At 37.4% G+C, this 23,168-nt stretch overlaps 1 protein-coding gene across 4 annotated transcripts in view; it reads right to left on the bottom strand.

Annotated features, from left to right (window-relative positions):
• Positions 1 to 23,168, bottom strand: part of TRPC3 (transient receptor potential cation channel subfamily C member 3) — a 71,661-nt gene that overhangs the window by 5,956 nt on the left and 42,537 nt on the right. For 2 of the 4 annotated variants that reach the window (XM_021681482.1, XM_021681485.2), the window contains 4 exons: positions 21,356 to 21,620; positions 19,705 to 19,900; positions 17,130 to 17,339; positions 13,994 to 14,077 (listed from right to left, as the gene is read on the bottom strand). In XM_021681482.1, the coding sequence (XP_021537157.1) occupies positions 13,994 to 14,077; positions 17,130 to 17,339; positions 19,705 to 19,900; positions 21,356 to 21,620 (755 nt within the window). Of the gene's footprint in view, positions 1 to 13,993; positions 14,078 to 15,810; positions 15,859 to 17,129; positions 17,340 to 19,704; positions 19,901 to 21,355; positions 21,621 to 23,168 lie in introns of all 4 variants that reach the window. The other 2 variants (XM_021681484.2, XM_044912632.1) reach the window with 2 other exon arrangements.

Here is a 23,168-nt window from a genome sequence, read left to right as displayed (position 1 = left end):
CTTACAACTGATAAAGAATTTAATTTGTATCTAAAATATATGAAGAACTTTAATTCAAAAAGAAAAACTCAAATAACCCAATAGAAAAACAGGGCAAAGACAAACAGGCATTACACAAGAATGGAATCATGAATAGTCAGTAGGCATATAAAACAATCTCAAATTCGTTTCTCGGGGAAATATAAATTACAATTAAAAGGAGACACAATTTCCCATCTAAAAAGGGAAAAAATTAATAAATCTTATAATGCCAAATGTTGGAAAGAATATAAGTCAATGGGGACTTTTATGCTTTACTGGCATGAGTATAAACAGACCACTTTGAAAAGCAATTTGGCATTATCTTTTAAAGTCGAACACTGGCATATCCTTTCACCCAGAAAGTCCACTTCTTGATACAGAGCCTGGAAAAACTTTATACATGTGGACCAAGAGACATAAACAACAATGTTTATAGCAATCTTGTCCAAAGTAGCAAACACAAATCTGGAAACAGTCTAAACAAATACCAACAGGAGGATAGAGAAACCATGGTATGTTACACAATGTAATCTCATTGTGTTCACTAATGAAATTAAATAATGAAATTAGTGAGCCATAGCCACACACAACAGGATGGATGAATCTTAGAAGCATAAATGTTGAATGAAAAATTCAGTTTGCAGACTTCACAAAGTATGAAACTATTCTTATAAAGTTCAATAAGTAAATCTACATAATGCATTGTTAGGAATACTTTTATATGTAATAAGTCTATATTTGAAAAGGAAACCAAAGCAAGAGGATGAGAAACTCAAACTTCAGCTTAGCGATTACCTCTTAGGTGGAGGAAAGGTGTGGACCAGGGAGGAGCACCTAAGTAGAGGCAATGGACAGATAATGTTACCATTCTTAGGCAAGTGGTGGTTCCCACAGGCATACATGTAATTATAATTTATTATGTGTTACTCACATTCTTGTGCATATATCAAATATCACACTAAAAAAAAGGAAAGGGGGAAAAAAAGGCCTGAGGTAAAATGAAGATATAGTAGGAATAGAAAATATATCTTAATTTTAAGAAAGTAGAAATCATGAAGCTAAGTGACCTATTAGATGCCAAGCTCAAGAAAAGGGAGAAATCTAGGAATATTCAAAATGTCTGTCTCAAAGAATAACAGATCAAGAGAGAAACTATGCAACTGGAAAGGAAAAACCCATTTTACCAATCGCAGTAAAATAGAAAACCTATTGAATTCTGTGGAATCTAGACTTCAGGGCAGACTCACAGCTGGGTGGATCTTGGCCTGGACTTGCTCATTTATTCACCAAATATTTATTGAGAGCCAACTCTGTGCCAGGTACTGTACTAAATGCTAGGGATGCAATAGTGAACACAGCTCCTACTCTAATAAAATGTCATTGGAACAATTCACTATGATGGGTGGACATGTCAGGGATCTAATTAACTTTAGGGGATAGCAAAGGTGATTCCTATAGAAAGAAAACACAAAGAAATAGATATCAGTTAAAAGCAACTTGAGGGGCACCTGGGTGGCTCAGTCGTTAAGCGTCTACCTTCAGCTCAGGTCATGATCCCAGGGTCCTGGGATCGAGCCCTGCCTAGGGCTCCCCCCTGCTTGTGTTCCCTCCCTCGCTGTCTCTTTCTCTCAAATAAATAAATAAAATCTTAAAAAAATAAAAATAAAAAAGCAACTTGAAAGGCCATAATACAAATCAGTGGGAAAGAAAAGACTATTCAACAAATAGTACTAAGACAAGAACTATCCTTTTGGGAAAATTAAAATTAGATCTCTACCTCATATCACATATAAAACAAATTTTTCAAGAGTCATATAGACAAAAGATCTAAATGTGAAAAGCAAAATTTTGAAAGGAATAGGGAAATACTTCTTGAAAAAGCTAAAGGAAAGGATAAGCTATAAGGAAAAGATTAGTAAATCTGACTGTATTAAGACATTTTAAAACTTTTATACAAGAAAGAATACCAATGAAATGTAACCTTATGTCAAATGGGATTTTTTCTGGTTGTCCTGACACTGTTGATAAATCCAAAACTGATGAGAAAGGATGCTAAGTTCTCCATGGTCCAAGACCAAGTTTTCACTAGCAGTTGGGGCCAGCCACCCTCCCTCAAGGCTTACTGAGAATCACCAGACCAGTACTTACCACCAACTTCCTCCTCACTCCACATAAGGAAAAGGACTGAGAGATGGGAGGGATCACGGGCCTTTGGGGTGGAGATGTTCTCTCTCTGGGTGGAAGGGAGGTGGTGTACCTCCATTCCCCAGAAGCCAAGGGAGGGGGAAAAAGCCAAGGCTATCACTCATAAAGATTAGAGTTGCCTTGGGGCACCTGGGTGGCTCAGTTGGTTAAGAGTCTGCTTTCGGCTCAGGTCATGATCCCAGGGTCCTGGGATTGAGCCCCATGTCGGGCTCCCTGCTCATCCAGAAGCCTGCTTCTCCCCCTCCCACTCCCCCTGCTTATGTTCCTGCTCTTGCTATCTCTCTCTGTTGAATAAATAAATAAAATCTTTAAAAAAAAAAAAAAAGATTAGAGTTGCCTAAACCAAAGTCTTGGCATCCTGCTCCCAATTAAATATCAATTCCAGCAAACTTGCCGACCTGCTCCTGGCAATTAAGTCAGGGAGAAAAAAGAACTCAGTTAAGAGTGGAACAGCCATTGGGCCAACCTGTACTCCCATTATTTGGCAAACAGATAGAATTTCCACTACATTGGGTGGAAGGCAGTAGTACATATCAGTGGGAAAGGGGGGTCTTCAATGAATGGGGCTGGGATGATGAGCTGTCCCTATGGAAAAGGTGAAAATTAGATGTGAACCTTAAATCAGAGCTAGGTCTCTGCTTCAGGAGCTGTGCAAAAGGGAAGGTAGCCCTTTCCAAACCCTCTCAACATGTCCTCCAACCCAGTTGCAGAGGCAGCACATGGGTGCCTGCCACAGTGAGGACATTAGAACTTGGTCAACTTTAGAGCAGTAGTGACAAACAAGGAGGAAGCTGCACCTACAGTTCACTCAAGTGAAAAGATGCTTGCTCCTTGGCTTCTTCTTCCCATTCCACATAGCAGAGGATTAGCACCTCGATGAGTTAGGAGGGGGATGTATGTACAAAGCAGACCACTGCCTTTCTCCACTAGAGACATGGAAAGGTTTAGCTTGTGCTAGGAGTAAGGAGAAGAGCTTTAGATTTGGAGATTCATGGTTCAAGATAAACTTAACTGTCTCTTTAATTACAAAAATGAGACTTTTTAATAACCAAGTCACTGGAAAGTTACCGAGTCTTGACAAGATGTGTAAAGGGATCCTCCATCCAGTGGAAAAGAAGAATCCAAAATACGACAGTCAGTGGAAAAATACTGAAAACAAAGTCATTTTATACACTCATAAGCTGAGATTCCTTAATGAACCCATTACCCAAAGTTAAAAGACAAACCAAAACTTAAGAGAAGTGGTTTGCAAAATACATCAACAAAGAATCGGGATGAAGACTATTACAGAATCTTGAGAAGTCAAGAAGGAAAAGACAAATAGCCGATTAGACTTAGGAAAAGGAATTTAAATTCACAAAAAAGGAAATCTGAATGATCAACATATAAAAAGATGTTCAATCCCACTAGTAATCAGAGAAGAGTAAATTAAAATAATGAATACATTTACACCTATGAGTTTAGCAAACATTTTTCCTTCTGAAAAAATTCAAATCTACAGAAGAGTTGAAAGTAAAATGAATGCACATATACCCTTCACCTAGATTCACCAATGTGAGAAAGTTGCTACACTGCTTTATCTCACCCTGTGTCTGTATTATTATTATATTGCTAAGGCATTTGAAAATAAATTTCAAACATCATGTCCCTTTATCCGTAATAACTTCTATATTTCCAAAGAACAAGAATATTCTCTTATATAACCAAGCCACAATGATCAAACCTTAGAAAAAGTAACATGAGTCAAGAACTGTGTAATACATAGTCCATATTCAGTCTCTTTTTTCTAACTGAGGAACAATATTGCTTTCAGATGTTATTTATCTTTACTCTTCCTTAATCTGGAATGGTTCCCTGGCCTTTGTCTTTCATGATACCAACATTTTTGAAGATGTACAGGGCAGGTGTTTTTTAGTAGGCAAAATTTTAAAAATCTGTTAATACCAAGTGCTTCTGAGAACAGTGAGAAACTCTTGTACCACATTGCTAGAAATATAAACTGATATAACTTCTCCCAGGTATGTCACCCAGAAAAAACGCAAATGTGCAAGAGGAGACATTTACTAAGATGCTCATTACAGCATTATTTATAATAGTCAAAGAAAGAAAATAAGCTAAATATTCATCAATAGAGGAATGAATAAACAAAAATGTTTTATTCATACAATGGAACATTATACTATAGCAGTGAGAATGAAAAACAAGGTATACATGTACCAATATAGGTAATTCTCAAAAGCATAAAGATAAGTGGAAAAAGAGCAGAATATGTAGTATATTACTCATTTATGTATATTTTAAAAACACATAAAACTAGTACATAAAGATATGAATGTACTTATATATGTAATAAATATATAAAAGCATGCATGGGAAGAACACACTTGAACTTCAAGATCGTGAAGATCACTGGGGAAGGATGAAGGCTAATGTGATAGGGTAGGGGCATTTAGTTGTATCAGAAAATCCTTACAAAAAAGGCCCAAAAAGAATATGGGAAAATGTTGACATTTATTCAATCAAGACGGTAGTGGTACAGATGTCTAACAGGGTATTTGTGGTACCCTTCTGGTTTGAAATAGTTTATAATTAAAACTTAAAATAAAAACTATTAAAATGTTCTTCTGAGTAGGTTTTTAATGCTGCCTAACAAATTGATGTGCCTCCCCAGCCTGTGCATTCCTTCCATTTCCAGCAGCAACAGCCCTTCAATTATAATAAATAGACAAACATTTTTCACTTTTACAAACAAAGCTGTAAAAACTTTAGCTAATACATAAACTGAGAGCAAGTCAGAGCTTATAAAAGGGTCTTGTTTAGAACCATTCAGAAATGTGTTATTTAGAAATCCTCTCTACAAAAAATAAAACTGCTTAAAAATGAAAAGGAGGCAGAAGGAGTTTGGAGTAAGAAAAAAATCTCTGAATTTGAACAGGTCTTTATTTATTAGCTGAGTGAACCTAAGGTGCTTTAACTCTCTAAGCTTCCATTTCCCCATAGAAAAAAATGGGGCAATAAAAACTCAGAGGTTGTACAGATTAAATCATCAAATGCATGTAAAAGCAGAATTTCTGCTTAGAAGAGGTTCATTCTTGCTAGTATTATTTATAAAGATAAAATCTGAAGGCTAAGATATTGCTACCCACATGCTCTAGTATGATACTCTCTAAAATATTTAACATTATCCAAAACTATGCTTAGAAGAAGCCTATGAAAAGTTATATTTACTGCCAGAAAGGAAGATGATTGGAAAATAAAATATTTTAAAAATTCAAATAGAGTACAGGTTCCCCAGAAATACCTGTGCAGAGTCACTCAGATTAAATTCCCTCACTGAAGGGAAAATAGGTAGATACATTCATCTTTAACCTCTAGGGAAAATTATGGTTACAGGCTTAAATTTTTTCCCTTCAAAATCGGGTGCTTTAGGTTTTCCATGTATCCCACAAAAATTCTCATTTTTTAAAAAAATTTCATCTTAATATTTACAGCTTAAATATTTTTGATATCTGCCACTGTACTAAATTTGAGCTGCTCTACAAGGCAAGAAGACACCTGATGCTGGATTGAAATCAGTTGCCCCACACATGACACTGCCTGGCAATAGTCCACCCTCAGTTCATGTTGGAAAGATAATTCATGTGAATTCCCAAATTATGTGCAACGCAGAGAAGGGGCAAAGGTTAGCCATTTCCATTCTGTTAGGGAGCCTGCGTGGTGAACCTGAGGCAGTACTGTGTAAGCAGTTAAAAAAGTGGGCTGCAAGGGCAAATTGCCTGTATTTGAGTTGTGACTTCATTATATACAAACTGTGGAACCTTGGCAACTTAATCTGTATAATGGAAATGTTATAATCTACATTGTAGAAGAGATAACACAGGAAATTACACAGTAGGTGCTCAATTAACATAACTATTATGCTTTCATTATCAAGTGTGCTTCTGTAAAGCAAATCTTCATTAACCAATCTTAATAGTGATGGTTATATGCGCAAGGATCATAAAACATATGTGACACACAAAATTACCATTATAAATATTATCTTTAAATTTTCAACTGATTCCTTAATCAAAGCCAGTACCAAAAACTAAATTGGCCAATAACAGATTCATCATTTTCCCTTCTTGGTCAAGTTACTAACTAATGGAATAGAAAACTAATGGAATAGAAGTCTATAGACATTGGGGAGGGTATGTGCTATGGTGAGCGCTGTGAACTGTGTAAGACTGTTGAATCACAGACCTGTACCCCTGAAACAAATAATACGTCATATGTTAAAAAGAAGAAGAAGAAGAAGAATATAGCAGGAAGGGGAAAATGAAGGGGTGGAAATCAGAGGGGGAGACGAACCATGAGAGACTATGGACTCTGAGAATCAAACTGAGGGTTCTAGAGGGGAGGAGGGTGGGGAGAAGAGTTAGCCCAGTGATGGGTATTAAGGAGGGCACGTTCTGCATGGAGCACTGGGTGTTATATGCAAACAATGAATCATGGAACGCTACATCAAAAACTAATGATGTAACGTATGGTGATTAACCTAACATAATAAAAAAAAAAAAGAAGCCTATAGATTAATTTCCACAGTCCACACACCTCCAGGAACTATCCAAATTTCTTGGTATGATCCTGTGAATCACTCTTTAGGTAGACATTGTGACTTTTGTAGACTATGGATCTTCTCTATCCAGGGTATGGAAAGCCTAAATAGTAGTTACCTTAAACATTATCTCTTGCAAACAAATCTGAGTTCCTTTCTCAACCCTCCATTAAGACTGGGAAAAGGAATGAAATGTGGGTGGTTGGATATATGGATATGCTCTTCATTCCCAAAAGGCATCAAAGCCTCTCTTCTCGCTTATTTTTCACTGATTCAAATTCAACTAACAATTGTGAAGCACTCTATCTGGTACTTTTACATTCATTTTTTTCATTTAATCCTACAGAGAAGCCAAATTTGACTGTTATCAGTACTTCCATGATATGGATATTAGCAACCTTTAAAGTCTGACTATAAGGTAAGACTGATGTAAACAAACATAAAGAACCCAGAAGTAAAGAGTAGAATTTTAGAGAGGGAAGGGACCTTGGAAGTCATGTGTTTTTCGTATTTTCATACCACTCACTTTGACCCATCACCATTGCCCAGCCTCTGAATAAACATCTGTGATTCAGAGCCTATTACTCTTTCCAGACAGCTGATTTAATCTATTTTTAGACAACTGAAGCAGTTTAAAAACAATTCTTTCGTATTGCACCAAATCTGCTTCATTGTACCTTCTAACCACTGGTCCAAGCTCTGTTCTTTAGAGAAACAGAGAAGAAAATCACTTCTTCTACTTGATCGGTTTTCATGTATTCCCCTCCTCTGGGTTTCCCTAGGTCCCCTTACTATAACATTTTATTTATGTTTCATCTATACCACATAGCCACACCACAGGGTTGTCTGAATGCTCATCCACCTTTTTCTTCCCTTCCTTTCCTTCCCACCTCAACCCCACACTTCCACTCCAGGGAGAGATCATTGCAGGCATGGACTGTATCTTTATATCCTTATAACGAAGGATCATTCTTCGTAGTGGGAGTCTTGAATGTGCCCTCAAGCTCATTGTAAACGAAGCTTAATGTGAATGTCTTATATTGCCTCCTTTAGAGAAAAACTGCCATGTGCTTTCCAGTAAAACTAAGCCACCTATGGTAGCCTTCATGGACTGGACCAGGGACCACCATGTGGGTCAAAGACAGCCTGACACTAGCTGGGCCAAAGGTGTCCCCAAGCCAAAGAAGTTGGTTAAAGCAGTGCTGCTACAAGAGACACCAGAGAGAATAGGACCCAAGAACCTAGAGCCTTGCCTCTGTGGAGTCTTAGAGAAACTTCCCGTTTCTTAAGGTCACCTTAGCATATCTATGTACCTTTAACTTGAACTAACACAGGTGTTCATGAGCAGAATTCAATCAAGGCTATCCCTTCAAGTCCTTATATTTTTCAGAAAAATTATCCCTAGTTCTGTAAAAAAAAAAAAAAAAAAATCTTTACACACATAATAAAAATGATCTCAGGGGTGCCTGGGTGGCTCAGTTGGTTAAGCGACTGCCTTCGGCTCAGGTCATGATACTGGAGTCCCTGGATCGAGTCCTGCATCGGGCTCCCTGCTCAGCGAGGAGCCTGCTTCTCCCTCTAACCCTCCCCCCTCTCGTGTGCTCTCTCTCTCTCTCTCATTCTCGCTCTCTCAAATAAATAAATAAATCTTTAAAAAAAATGATCTCAGCATATTATTAATAATGTTAATAAAAATAATACTGCCATTGAGCAAAGTATTTTTGAAACTCTTCTTCTGTTGTACTTTGAGGCGCATTTGAATCTCTCTGCTTTTGAAGTAACTGGCGAAGAAATACTCATTTAGATCTAAAACACATAGGGTGGTAAAACCAACTGGTGACAGCCATGTGTTTTTTTGAAGATGGATGTGACTATTTTTGAAAAAAAAAAATGTAAAGTCCTTTGGCATTGAGTCTGGTTGAAAAGTGAATAATTATCTGAGTTTAGTAATGAGACTAAAGCATTTTTTGTGTCTCATAAGCTAATTATAAACGTAATTCTTGGGCGCCTGGGTGGCTCAGTTGGTTAAGCGACTGCCTTCGGCTCAGGTCATGATCCTGGAGTCCCTGGATCGAGTCCTGCATCGGGCTCCCTGCTCGGCAGGGAGTCTGCTTCTCCCTCTGACCCTCCCCCCTCTCATGTGCTCTCTCTCATTCTCTCTCTCTCAAATAAATAAATAAAATCTTTAAAAAAAAAAAAGTAATTCTTTAGAGATATTCAAAAAATGTTCTGAGCTGTGGTAGCAGAAATGGATTAGAATTAGGGTATCCCAAAAGGTTACCACTTTGAAGAAAGTAATCCCCATTTAGCAGATTAGGATCTAGGATTTCTTTAAGGTAAGTCACACTTTAATCACACTACGTGAAACAAAAATCCCTAACAACTAAACCAATTGTCCCACTTGCGGAGTTCATAATAAAAAGACTTTATCTAAATATAATCAAGGCATTTATATGAAGTTTGATTGACATGTGAAGTTTGATAGCTGATCAAAACTTTTTTTCTCAGAGTTTATAGAAGCATAACAATTTTCAGACCACAAGAAGTTTGAATTTGACAATAAACTTGGGAATTTCTCCCACTTCTAAATCATTCAAAAGCAACAAGGAGAATAAGAAACAGAAACACAAACTCCTTTGATGAAACTTAGAGGCATCCATACCCTTTTTTAGAAAGGTTATATGAAAAGATCAAGTGGGGGGGGTGAGGAAATGCCAAGGGCAGACATTCATGGCTGAGAACTTCCCCTGACTTTTTGATACAAAATCTTGAGAAGCTTAGAATAGAAGAGTAAAGGAGAAATTATCAAGGAAAGCCATATTTGCTAGAAGTAGTTAGTGAGGTTGCGAGGGAGTGTCTGACTAGTCCTGTAGTGCTATTTTCTGATAGGGAAACATGAAGAAAAAGTGAACATATACAATTCTGTGCCTAAAGGAAAATTCTATTAGCTGAGAATGAGGATCTGGAATTCTCCAACACTCCAAACTCCTGAAAGCAGCTGGTTCAAGAACTCACTTCATTCAAAACTGAGTAATAATCAGTAAGGAATCTACACAAAGTCTATATTAAGATAGTCTAAGAAAAAAAGGATAAAACAAATAGCAAATACAGAAAAATCACCGGAAAAATGTTAAAGAAAGGATAAAAATACATGATGCCATCATTTAGATACATTTAAAAATAAATGAGCCAATCCTGTCTTTAAAATAAGAGCACAAAGAGGGCAAGGAAAATAAGGTGAGCCAAAGAAGGAAAGGATATATAAACTTGAAGATCTCAAGAGGAAGAGGAAGAAAAAAATAAAATCATCACAGAAATGAAGGTAAACTTGAAGTAGCACATATGAAGACAGACCAAAAAAAAAAAAAAAAAAAGATACAGTATGAGAAAAAAGGAGCCAAAAAGGAGAAATGGATGAAAAATTCAAATGGATTAGAGTAAAAATGGTAGCTATAGAGACAGGCAAAGAAGATTCAGCAGGCATCTAACTGGTATCTTTAAAGAAGATAGCCCAAATAAAGGAACAGAAAAAATATTCCAAGATATAATTTAAGGAAATTATTCAGAAATAAATGAAGACTTGAATGTATGGATTTAAGAGTCATACTTTGTCCAGAAAAAATTCACGCAGATTCACCTACAGAATAAACAACAGCAAGTTACTGGATTTAAAAAATAAACAAAGAAAATTTGGGCATTCATTCAAAATCTCAGGTCAACAGTATAAGAAAAACAATCCAGCCTCAAACCTTTTCACATCAGCATTTCATTCTAGAAGCAGTGGAGTGATACTTACAAATACATTAAGAAAGTCAAGTCATATCTAAGAATTGTATAGCAAGTCAATATAAATATACAGAAAATAGTTTAGAATGTGAAATAATTGAGAGAACATAGTTCCCATGAGCTCTTTTTGAAGAAACTAAAGAAAGACAAACTTTAGCCTACAAAGAAAAATTATGGCCAAATATCAGTGGTGAGTTTTGACTCTGTGGAACTAAAATGAAAACAAATGTGGTTTATAATCCTGACCAGGTAGTGAAAGGGATCAGAACATGCCACCCCAGTATGTACAGCACTTTGGCATGAGGGTTACTTTGAGCTGAAGTCAATTAAGAAGCAGAAAACACAGAAAGAGCTCACTACCCTTCTCCTACCTGCCTAAAAGCGAGACATAAACTTCCCTTTATGAAGGTCTTCCCTCTCTCCTGTCCCATATCAAGAGGAATTAAAATAACCATCATCACTGGAGACAGAGAATTGGCACTGAGATGCATCTGCACAATTAAACCTTAATAAACTAACCCTAATCTTCCATTGGTTTTCTCATATATTACCCTCCCGCAATTTACTACTCCTGGGAACCCAAATCTCTTTTCCTTTGTCAATTGTCACTTCTCCCCAAATTTACTACTCTTTGATAAGATGGTATATAAGCTCCAAATTCTAACTAACCCCTTGAGTTACTCATCACTGAGTTCTCCTGTGTGTATGCACTTTGCGTGGGTAAATAAACTGTGTTTTTTTTCTCCCATTAATCTGTCTTTTGTCAGTTTAATTCACAGGCCCTAGCTACAGAACCTAATGGATAGAGAAAAGGTTTTTTTTTTTCTTCTCCTCCCCCACAAGTTCTAATGATTTAACCAACAAAAGCTGAGAGAAGGGGGGAAATGATGGAAGATAAACACATTGATTTTCTCATATTTTAGAGCTGGAGGATCAAAAGATAAAGTCGCAACTTATAAATCAAGTAACAGAGATAGAAGTGTGTGTAAAGACATAAAGGTAAGCACCAAGACAAGTAATATAATCCATTTCAGGAGTGACTGCCAATTCTCTTCATGGGTTTTTTAGCTTGGCAAATAGCCACTAGGAATTACGACTTTATTTCCCAGCCTCCATTGCAGGTAAGTTGTGAAACTTTACAGAAGTTCCTTACAAGAAGGAGGCTTATCTTTCTTACCTATCACCTTCTAAATGTCTTTTGGAATGCATACATAAGAGCCAGAGCTCCAATAGCTTTCTTGGACCAGAGAGCACATTAGACTGAAAGCCAGTCATGACAGAATTATATGATAGAAGGGCCTTGGTCCCTGACATTGGTAGGTACCATACCAGCCCTGGAATGACCACTTCTTGACTTCTTGAAGAGGTGAGAGAAATAAATTTTTGTGTTTTTTTTAAACATAAATTTTATGCTTTTTTTAACTACTTAGTGGGTGGTATTTGGTGGTTTTGTGTGGTTTGCACCAAACTTAATCCTAATTAATATGAACAATAGGAGGACTACTTTATAATGATACTGAGTACACAAATGAAGATCTGAATAAATGGAAAGGTATATTATGTTCTTGAAAAGGAAGACAGAACATTATAAAGAAGTCAATTTTACTTATGTTAATACGACCACAATAAAAATATCAACAAAATATTTTGCAAACTACACAAGCTGACTCTAAAGCTCAAATAGAAATATAAACAAGAAAGAATAACCAGAATATTATGTAAAATAAGTCTTAAAGTAAGGACATGTGTATATGTGGGTTTGTGTCCATATATTTTGTTTGACTTTTGTTCTAAACTATAATAATTAATGTGGTTCTATTACATATGGAAAGCCTAAAAATAAATCTAAGGAGATAAAGAAATTTAGTAAGTGATAAAGGTGATATTTCAAATCAATTAAAAGATAATTATTCAACATACCCAGCTATATAATCATCTGGAAAAAAATAAATTTGGATCCCCACCCCACACTTTGCATCAAAATATATTCTACATGGGTCAAAGATTTTCATATAAAATGTGAAACCAAGAAAATGTGTGTAAAAAATTTCTCAAGTATTCTTATGTGGGGGAAGACCTTTCTAAACAGGATACAAAATCTAAAACCATAAAAATTTTGTGGAGTTTATACAAAAATCAGAAAGTTGGGGGAAAATTATTAAAAAGACACACAAGAAACAGAAAAAAAATTTTCAACTCATATCACAAAGGGCTGTGTTCTTAAAATAGTTCTTAAAAGAATTCTTAAAATAGTTCTTAAAAGAATTCTTAATTTATAACAAAAAGCCCATCAAGAAAAGTAAATACATAGGATCTCAAACATATGGAACACTAAATAAAAGACGGTCAAGTTCATTTATTACAAATAATGTAAAATAAAACTACACTGTGATACCATATTCACCCATCTATTTGGCAAAGATAAGCTTTTGGTAACACACTGTTGGTACATTAAGGAGGAAATGGGCTCTCTCATACATTTACTGTAAGAATATAAACTGGCACAAGCTCAATCAAAATCAGGTTGGTAATAACTAAAAAATTAAAATGCCTAGATACCAGACAATTTCATAGATTTGCACATTTCAAATGCCATATATACAAGGTTACTTATTGCTGTGTTGCTTGTAATAGCTAAATATTGGCCATATCCTCTATTTCCACTGATAGAACACTGACATATTAAATATAACCATATAATGGGATATAATGTAACCATTAAAAAGGCTTTGACAATCAAGTGTGCCAAGCAATTTTGCAGAATTTGCTGCTTCCAAGAAAACTATACAAAACTGTACCCATTATTTGACATCACCATCCATTATAAATTCCTGGATCCTCATTCTTGTGGTCTTGGACACATCAGAAGTCTACAGTCAAAATGATCAACCAGATGGAAAGTAAAAAGCTACAACTTCTTCTGAGTTGGAATTTAGCATTCAAACGTCACATCTAATATCAAAATGGAAAAGATACTCTAAAGTAGTACGGATGAAACAATATAGCCTAAGAATCCATTGGAAAAATGGATTACCTAGAGAAATGTATCAGATTTCCATACTATGAGAGCATTATTTTCCTAATATTTCATACCTTTCACTGCTTTTCCAGCTCAAGGTATTTGAAGTTGTTCTTTGGAAACTCTGGCAACACTTGGCTTTTAATATCACAAAGAACTCTTTTTCCTCAACCAAAAAAAGGAGGACTTGGACTCTGATTTCTAAAGTCTGTCCAACTACCATACTATTTTTCTCTCTCTACTGTTTTATCCTTGTAATATATCAGAACATAATTCTACTCACTACACACACACACACACACACACGCACACACACACACGGGTAATTACATACAGATAAAGAGATACATCTACTGAATGCTTACCTGATAACGTGTTGGCTGGTTGAGAATGCTGTTAAAACTGTGTGATTCAAAAACTCTTGAGTTAGACTGAGTGAAGAGGTTTAACTAGGAAAAAATACAATTAACCTAGTAAATTAGAATACATTCATTGGGAAACCAAAAATATAATCTACTATATATTCTCCTTGATAACATTTCCAAGGAACATTTTGTGGAAGTTGAATTTCATAAGTGATTTAATATATTTCCAACAGTAAAAATTAACGTGAGCAACATGCTCACACTTGTCAAGATGTTCACAAGGTGAATTGCAATAGAACTGAAAACCTATTTTAAAATCTGGCTCATACTAAACATAATTGTCCCTGGGGACTTGGATGTTTTATCAAAATGTATTCATGCCATCTAGAAGGCAAAGATGCCTAGAAGCAACTCTCTGCTCCTGAGCCTATATTCGTCTCCGACACTTGAACAAAAACACACTACAAGTTTGAATGGGTCATTCGATAATTTATAACCCTAAAATATGAGCCAGAATGACGTGTCTTCCTAGGTATCATGGCCTTATACTGATTCAGATTCACAACTTTGAATAGAATAAGCTTGAAGAATTTTGGTTTTCTTTTCTCTTCTCACTCTCTTTTTAGGGTTTAACTTCAGAGTGGGGAGAAAGAGAAAGTAAGAAGAGCACACTGTTACTGGCTACTCTTTATGCATGTGAGCAGGGACCGCCTCTTACTCCTGCACAAGCTGCTACTGATTAGGTATGATTCGAAGGCAGGGCCCCCAGGCCAAAATGTATATTCACCCACCACCTGACTTCCCAGCGTCATAACTCGGGAATGGCTGGGAGGCTAAGAGGAAGGAAGTGGCACAATCACACCAAGAGAAAACCTTGGCAAATAAAATTAATTCTCCTCTTTGCCACTGGAGGTCAGTATCTGACTGTTGCCTGAGGTTAGTTTTACTACTGGTTAGTGCAAAAGATTTCTTGAGGCGACTTCCTCTCTTCTAAAAAAGAAAAACAGAGACATATAATTTCTCCAAATTTTTACTCAAGTCAGTACACAGAGAGTATCTATTAATATTCATAGTATTAATAATATTAAAGAGACTTAAACATCTCCATGCACAATTTAAAAAATAAAATCGAAGTGATGGTTTTAAATCGGATCTGGGGAGACCGGGAAGCCAAGGCCCATGGCCTCTTGAGAGATCAGTGCTCAACTTTTTTTCTACTTCCAGCAACTTCTCTGAAAAAAAAGCTATTCTTTCCACCAATGGTGCAATACAGGCAGGAGAGGACACCCTAAACGAAGCACATCTGATCCCTTCACATTCCTTTGCGCCAGTTGCATTTCCTTTACAGAGGCCCAGGCAGCCACAAGCCACTGGAATGTGCTCTCTCTTGACCTGACTTACTTACACTCTCAGGAGTGAAGTCAGGGAAATCAGTTTTCTACGGAAAGAGAACTTTAAGTTGTGAAGAGCAAGAGCTGTGGGTTCCCATACTTGAGAGACTTCTGGTTTTAAATAATAAAGACTCAGTTAATAAATCCCCAGAGAAACAAAGCGCCTTCAAAACAAAGTCAATTTCAGTCGTGGCAGGAATTGCCCAGGATGGCAATTAAAACGTGGTCCCTTTAAGAGATCAGCCGCCCTGCAAGGTGCTGAGTACAAGGCAGTCGTGTGCAGTAGAAAGAGCTAGACATCTGATGCTGGAAAACTTGGATTCCACACCTACCCCACAACTGGCTAGCTCCCTGACCTGTGTAAGTGCGCTACTTTAATGGCTTCGGTGGTCTTATTTATAAAATGGGAATAATAATAATACCTACCTCACAGCGTTGCATGAGGTTCAAATGTACAGCAAAGCACTTTGTAAACTGTGAATGAGGAAGGGCACTGATATTTGTTGAGGCTGGAACTGTACACCTCATATCATCCTCACATTAACCCTACAAAATTTCCTCTCTTTCAGAGGAGACAACTAAGGCTCAGAGCGATGAAATGACTTATCCGCGCTACTTGCTAGGAAGCCAGAAGTGCCAAAATTCAAATCCAGGTCTAACGCAGAGGCTCTCTTCCTTACCTTGTACTGCTTCTCACTGTGTACATATGAGCTACTATTTGAAATCATGGGATGGGATAGCCCAATCAGTGCCTCAAGAGACCACATCCAGGTAAAATTTTAAAAGGTTTAAAAGGCTTAAAGAATAAGATGCCGGGGTATTACAAATCTTAGAAATGCACATCTATTTTTTAAAGTGAGAAATTAAATTGCAGTAATCCAGTCTTTTTTCCCTAGCTTCAACAGAGAACAAGTACCTACCTCTGCTCAACAGGCCTGTACTTTATGGAGGTAACACTGCCACCTGGTGGGCTCCCAGGGTATTACAACTACAGGCCATATTCACAACTTAGGGGCAAAAATGCTATTTTAACTCCATAGATTTGCTACTCTATGTCTTGCTCCCTGTTATCTGAGGTCCTGCTCATATCCTTCTGCCTCCTCTACCAATTCTATCTCTGAAAATTAAGTTCATTATTATAAACTACTATCATAAAACTCATCTTTGTTAAAATCAGAGTATGACTCAAACTAAAACCCAAGTATGACTTAAATGGGACAACTCTGGGACAAACCATTCTTGATTACATATAAAAACGGTACTTATGATTAATATGTGAGGATGCTCTTAGGTCTGTGTCAATTTTATGATAGTAAAGAAAAAAAAGATTACTTAGCCCAATCAAGAGTTTCTACAAATAAGAAGAATATGGTGCCGGTAAACCATACATATAGCCAAGAGAAAAATGTGAGGTTAAAACTATTTAACGACAGAATAACAGTTGAGAAGCATGGAACACACACACACACAAAACCAGAGTATTTTCTCACAATAACATTTCTGTTTACTTTTAACAAGTTAAAAATCTGGTACTTTGCATGAAATTCTGACCAGAAGCAAGGTACAGACTAAGCGACTTCTTGAAACATTGTGAAGATACTAAGTATTAGTCTGTGAAAGACTATGGAATGGACAGTAACTTTCAACATCTTCTAAGTTCACACAAAAATTACTGAACAAACAACAAAGACAAGGAGAAAGACAGAACATTCATCTTCAGGTCTTGGTGAATTTTGGATACCTACCCTGGACTTGGAGTTACCCATTCCCATTTCTACATCCTTCTGTAGCCGGCTCCTCCTGCATTTAGAGAAGTTAATGATCCGCATGATGAAATAAACAAATGACTTCGGACTAGGAACTAGACTGAAGGGTGGAGGTAATGTTTTTCCATCATCAAAATAAGATAACCAAAGTTTTGAACGGGCAAACTTCCATTCTACATCACTGTCATCCTGTGTCACAAAAACAGAAAAGAAATAATGACTTATTTTGAGTAAAGGACAGGCGGGGCTAGGTAGGGAGACATAGGTGTGTGTGGTGGCGGGGCGCTATGGGATTAGGCTCATAGAAATTCCAAAAATGCAGAGGTGTAAGGACACCAGAGAGAAGGGAACAAACCAGACCACCCTGCCCCAGGTGTCAGAGGTGGAATCTTATTGCAACAGCTACCTGTGATGAATAAAGAATTACTGGACCCTAAAAAGGAAGTAAGCCATTAAAGATGTTGTCACTAATCCTTACTCAGTGGTGCTATCAGTAGAGATGTTAAAAGGATTTAACTGATTCCCTGGTTAGCCTTCAATAAAAGACCAACCCTAAAAGCCCTCAGTGGCAACCCTGTCGGGAACCCCCTCACTCCTGAGAGCTTTTTCTGTAGCCTTGCTTAATAAAACTCTATCGCTTTTTTCACTCTCCTTCGTCCACGAGATTCATTCTTCGACTCCGTGAGACAAGAACCTCACTTCCCTACTTCGATTTTAAAAACCAAATATTCCAGTAGGATCATACAATGAACCTAAATTATCCTTTTGAAAGAGATAAGTGACTTGCATACATTTATCTGCATATAACCTCTATTGGCCTACATATATTCTTAGTACCGCTAAGAATGTTTTTATTTTTCTCTTCCATATGCCTCTGTCTCTACCCACTGAAATTTAACCAGAATGTCCTGTTCTCCAGCCAAAAACAAAGCAAAAATGCCAGAAAAATTCAAGGTCAAGGAAGGATGAAAAGATAATTCCACATATTCGACCATACTTCCCCACTCCTTACCTGCCCTCCCTCCTCATCTAGACCCACCCAAGGCAGGCTGTAGATAGACTATAACATACTTCAGAGCAAAAGAAAAAAGACAGCACTCAGTTGAATTGAACTTCGGAGGTTACGTGTCTGCCATCTGTCCTCAAATGTCACATGAGGCCCTCAGTGGCCTATTCCTGTCTTATATGTCCTTTTGATGAAGGATAGTTGGAAGGCAGGCAGGCAGGGACAAGGGGCCCCCACCCTAAGAGGAAACCATGCTTAAAAAGATTTTACACCACCCTGGAAGGAGCCCTCCACCCCTTCCCATGTGATCAGAGTGACAAAAACCTGATTTGATGACAGGCACGGGGAGGGTTAATCAGATTAAAACAGCCTGTCAACAAGCCCATAAAAACCCCTAGACTTAGGGGTACCTGGGTGGCTCAGTCGTTAAGCGTCTGCCTTCGGCTCAGGTCATGGTCCCAGGGTCCTGGGATCGAGCCCCGCATCGGGCTCCCTGCTCAGCGGGAAGCCTGCTTCTCCCTCTCCCATTCCCCCTGCTTGTGTTCCCTCTCTCACTGTGTCTCTCTCTGTCAAATAAAAAAAAAAAAAAAAACCCCTAGACTTAGAAACTCTGGTGGGAACCCTCTTGGATCCCCTCCCTCCTTGGAAGCTTCATACTACCACTTTGCTATCACTCAATAAACTTTTGTTTTGTTTCCCACCACTCTGTCTGGTCTACCTCTTCATTCTTTCAAGCAGCGTGACCAAGAACCGTGGGCACCAACGAAGGAGAAAAAATCCTGCAACACTTTTATTCTCAGTCCTGGCCCATGGTGATGGAGAAAAGAAATGAAGAGGAGGGGGGTCCAAAGGTGGGAGAAGTTGGCTTGCTTATCTCATACTGCCCAGAACTGCTATTACCACACTCAAACAGGTATTCAGGATCCCACAGTTTTCATTTCTGGGGGACCTAACTTCTGCTTTGAGAAACCTTTTCATGTATTTCTAAAACACACACAGACTCGGTGCATTTAACAAACAGCAAAGCACTAAAGAGATACTGAACACTAACCTGGAGGACAAGGGAAAGCACACATATGATTATGAAGGAAGGTACCAAACCAAGCCCAGTCCAAAACAAGAAATAGGATAACTTCAACAATACTAAAAATTCTGACTGGATATGGAACATCACCAGTGTTTGCCAGACATCTAGTAATTCCTCTACTGGGATTTTTCCGATGGTTGGCCGGCTAACTTAGGAGAGAATAATTTCCCTATAGCCAATACTTCTGGCCCCCCAAATTTCAAAACTTGAAATGTACTCTGAGAGGAGGCAGAGTGATGGTAAATTCAGGGGGACCCCTGCTGTGCTCCTAGAAGACACTGGAGGCTGGGGGCCTATCTACCCAGGAAGAAAATGTAGGGAAATGTCCTGACTCCCTCTGCTTGGGTATAAGCCTCTCTATTTAGATGACCTGGAAATCCACCATAGGGCACAGAAACAGATGTGCGTACTATTAGAGTGGGATGGCAAGAATAGACACCATGGATAGAAAGCAGGTTTACCTCAATCTCTTGATATGAGCTATTAATCATAGCAATTAACATGTTGAGTAAAACGACCACCATAGTTACATTGTATATTCCATAAAGAACGTATCCAATATTCTCTATGAATTTGTGATCGTATTTGAGCACAACGGAAGTGACTTCAGATAACCCAAATATCGACCAAAACAAAGTCTTGAAACTTTCTTCTACACTGTTGAAAGAATAAGGTACACAGTAAATAAACTGACAGTTTTCAGTATGAAAAAGTCAAAAGAGAAACAAGTTAGGGTCTGAATTCTGTACAGAGGTAAAATGCCATCATTAAATATCATCATAATAAACCCCGGGAGTATAATTATTTTATCATAGTGTTTAATAGAAATCATTCTCTCAGGTTTTCAGGAGTTTGTGATTAAATAGTGCCAATGCCCAGCTTTTCTGGAAGTTATCATCAGGTGAAAATTCTCTCAACTCAGCAGAGGAAAGCTGAACGTCATGCCACGATACCCATTCCTTTCTCCTAGAAGGATGGAAATTTGGGGGTTGATTTTATCGGTGGTTTAGACATTTAAATCAGGTTTTCTGGAGTAGAACAAGGCCAGGATAAAAATTATATACTCACTTCAAAAAAAAGTATGTACAAACACATTCCCTGTACTGTGGCAGCAGGGAAGAATGAAAACCACCTAAATACCCATCAATGGGGGGGTGGGTAAATAATTCCAACATCTATATGATGGATGGTATGCGGCCACTGGGGCAATGAGAGAGATCCATCTACATGTGTTTATATAAAATGATATCTGAGATCTATTCAGTAAAAAAATAAGACATAGCAAGAGTGAAATAGTCTATCATTTGACTAAAAAAGAGGGGTTTACAAATACTTATATTCTTGTTTAGGTATAAATTATCTCTGAAAGTATCCAAAAGAAACCATTGCCTCTGTGAACTAAGGAGAAATAAGAGACTGGGGTCCAGTGGTGAAGAAGGGGACAGATGCTTTTCACTGTAGACGCCACTCTGTGAATTTTTTGCCACAAGAATACATTCCCTACCTAAAAGTAGGGAATATATTAATAGCTCATGTACTTAACTGGAAATGAAAAGGAGGCAACAGATTGAAAGATTCCTGGTCTTTTCCTTTAATTTATATAACTTACTCCCTGAGTCTTCCAACATAGCAATGAATGGAAGGCAGGCAGGCAGGGACAAGGGGCCCCCACCCTAAGAGTTACAGTGAGCTGTACAACGTTTAGCTCTAATTTCTTCTTACTCACCTCTTGTACTGATTAATGATACATTAAAATAAAAGACAATGCTTCTTTTTTGAATAGTAATGGCTACAAAATGATGAAACTAAGTTTAATGTCATACATAATGTAAGGGACACCCAGTATTAAAAATTTGCTGCCCAATTCACTCAAAATAGTCAGTTTCGTCTAGGATTTTTCAAATTCTGATTCCGTTTCGTGGTCAAACACTTACTAAGCTCAAAGAAACAAGCCTTTGGAGCAATGTAATCACACATAAGCATTGTTTTCAATGGATTTTTTCCCCTTAAAAACATCTTTATTAGAATTTCTGAATTTTTTGTGTGTTTGCTTCATCTATATTTGTTAGCAATTCTCTTCATCGTACCTTTTTCATAAGATGTTTTACTTACGTGGTAAAAGCAGCATTTACTTTAGCTCCAAGGTAGTAAGAATACAGTATGAACATGCCAATCATAAAGGCAAGAAAGACCATAATAAAGAGGACCATGAACTTGAAAATGTCCTTCACAGTCCTTCCAAGAGAGATCTGCAAGGGGCCGAAGCTCTCATTTGCAGGAAGGATGTATGCGATCCGAGAGAAGCTGAGCACAACAGCTATAGCATAGAGGCCTTCAGATATGATCTGAGGGTCAGAAGGGAGCCATTTATCTCTGGCTAGAAAAAGAGAGAGAGAGAGAGATTAGAAATGGAACTTCCGGGCGCCTGGGTGGCTCAGTTGGTTGAGCGACTGCCTTTGGCTCAGGTCATGATCCTGGAGTCCCAGGACTGAGTCCGCATCGGGCTCCCTGCTCGGCAGGGAGTCTGCTTCTCCCTCTGACCCTCCTCCCTCTCATGCTCTCTGTCTCTCATTCTCTCTCTCTCAAATAAATAAATAAAATCTTTAAAAAAAAAAAAAGAAAGAAAGAAATGGAACCTCCTAGTCATTGTTAGCCATGCAAAATAAATACCTTAAATAATATCTATTTTTTAGGTAGGTGGTTTTTATCTTGGTTGAAACTACTCTAGATTTAATTAACTGTCCAGGCACTGTTTTTCATGTTAAACCAGAAACATATGAATTCCACACTCACATGGAATCTTTTAATGGAGGAAACACTATTATAAAGACACTAAGCCTGCTTCACATTGAGTAGAAACAGAATCAAGTACAAAAGATAAAGAAAGAGGTTAAAACCCTTCATCAGAGACAGACTGTGTCCAGAATGACAAAACAACAGGCTTGACTAATTTATCCCCTCAGTTACTAGATTTATTGACCAACTGTTCTGTCATCCTGTAGGCTCAGTTGGCACAAAACTTCTTTTTCATATTTCATAGGGAAATTAGTTCATCTAACAGTTTGTGCAAGTAAAATGTCATATTATGAGAAGTAAGAATGTCAACTGAATCACACTGGTGCTGTCGGTGTGATATCTGAGCAGTATGACTTGTTCCTGGAAAATGTAAAATGCTACTGAGGTGCAAAAATTTGGGATATGGATTCTAAATGAGGACCCACCCCTTTCAAAATCACTTAGTAAGTTCACAGCAGACTACTGGATACTCATTTCCCTGGAAGGTCAATGAAATACTATGTGGCTAATTTTGTGCAAACTGAGTCACTGCCAGAAGAATGGATACATTGTAGACATTTGCAACAACAAAAGTTAACATTTATTGAGTGTTCCTATAACTCTATGGATTTGATGTTATTATTATCTGCTCCTTAGAGATGCAGAAACCAAGACTTAAAAAGGCTAAATACTTGATCAAAATCATACACACAATAAGAAGTAAATCCTGAACTTACAAATTTCCCTCCAGATGACAATCATTAGATACACATTAATAAATTTAAATAAATAGGTTATTGAAATAGGATAGATATTATACAAAAATACAATTTAAGCTAATTCTTTAATTATAAATGGTAATCATTTACTCATTTGATCTGGTGCCCTTGGCATATAAAAATCTTTGCTTGCTGACAATAGGAGATAACGTGTTTAAAGTTCACAATGTGTGAAATGTACATTTTATATTTTTGAGCAAGCACCCAGTCTTCTTCAATGTTAACATGCCACTTGTACTTATCACAATGTAAGCCTTAATTACATTTATAAACAATTATTCTTCACAATCAGAACACATTTGAACTCTGTGCCTGAGTTTCCTTATCAGTAAAATAAGGGGTAGGTAATAAATTTCTAAAGTCCTTTCCAG

This window comes from Neomonachus schauinslandi, chromosome 2, assembly GCF_002201575.2.
Source record: "Neomonachus schauinslandi chromosome 2, ASM220157v2, whole genome shotgun sequence".
Classification (NCBI taxonomy): domain Eukaryota; kingdom Metazoa; phylum Chordata; class Mammalia; order Carnivora; family Phocidae; genus Neomonachus; species Neomonachus schauinslandi.
This window is presented reverse-complemented; position numbering and strand designations above follow the sequence as displayed.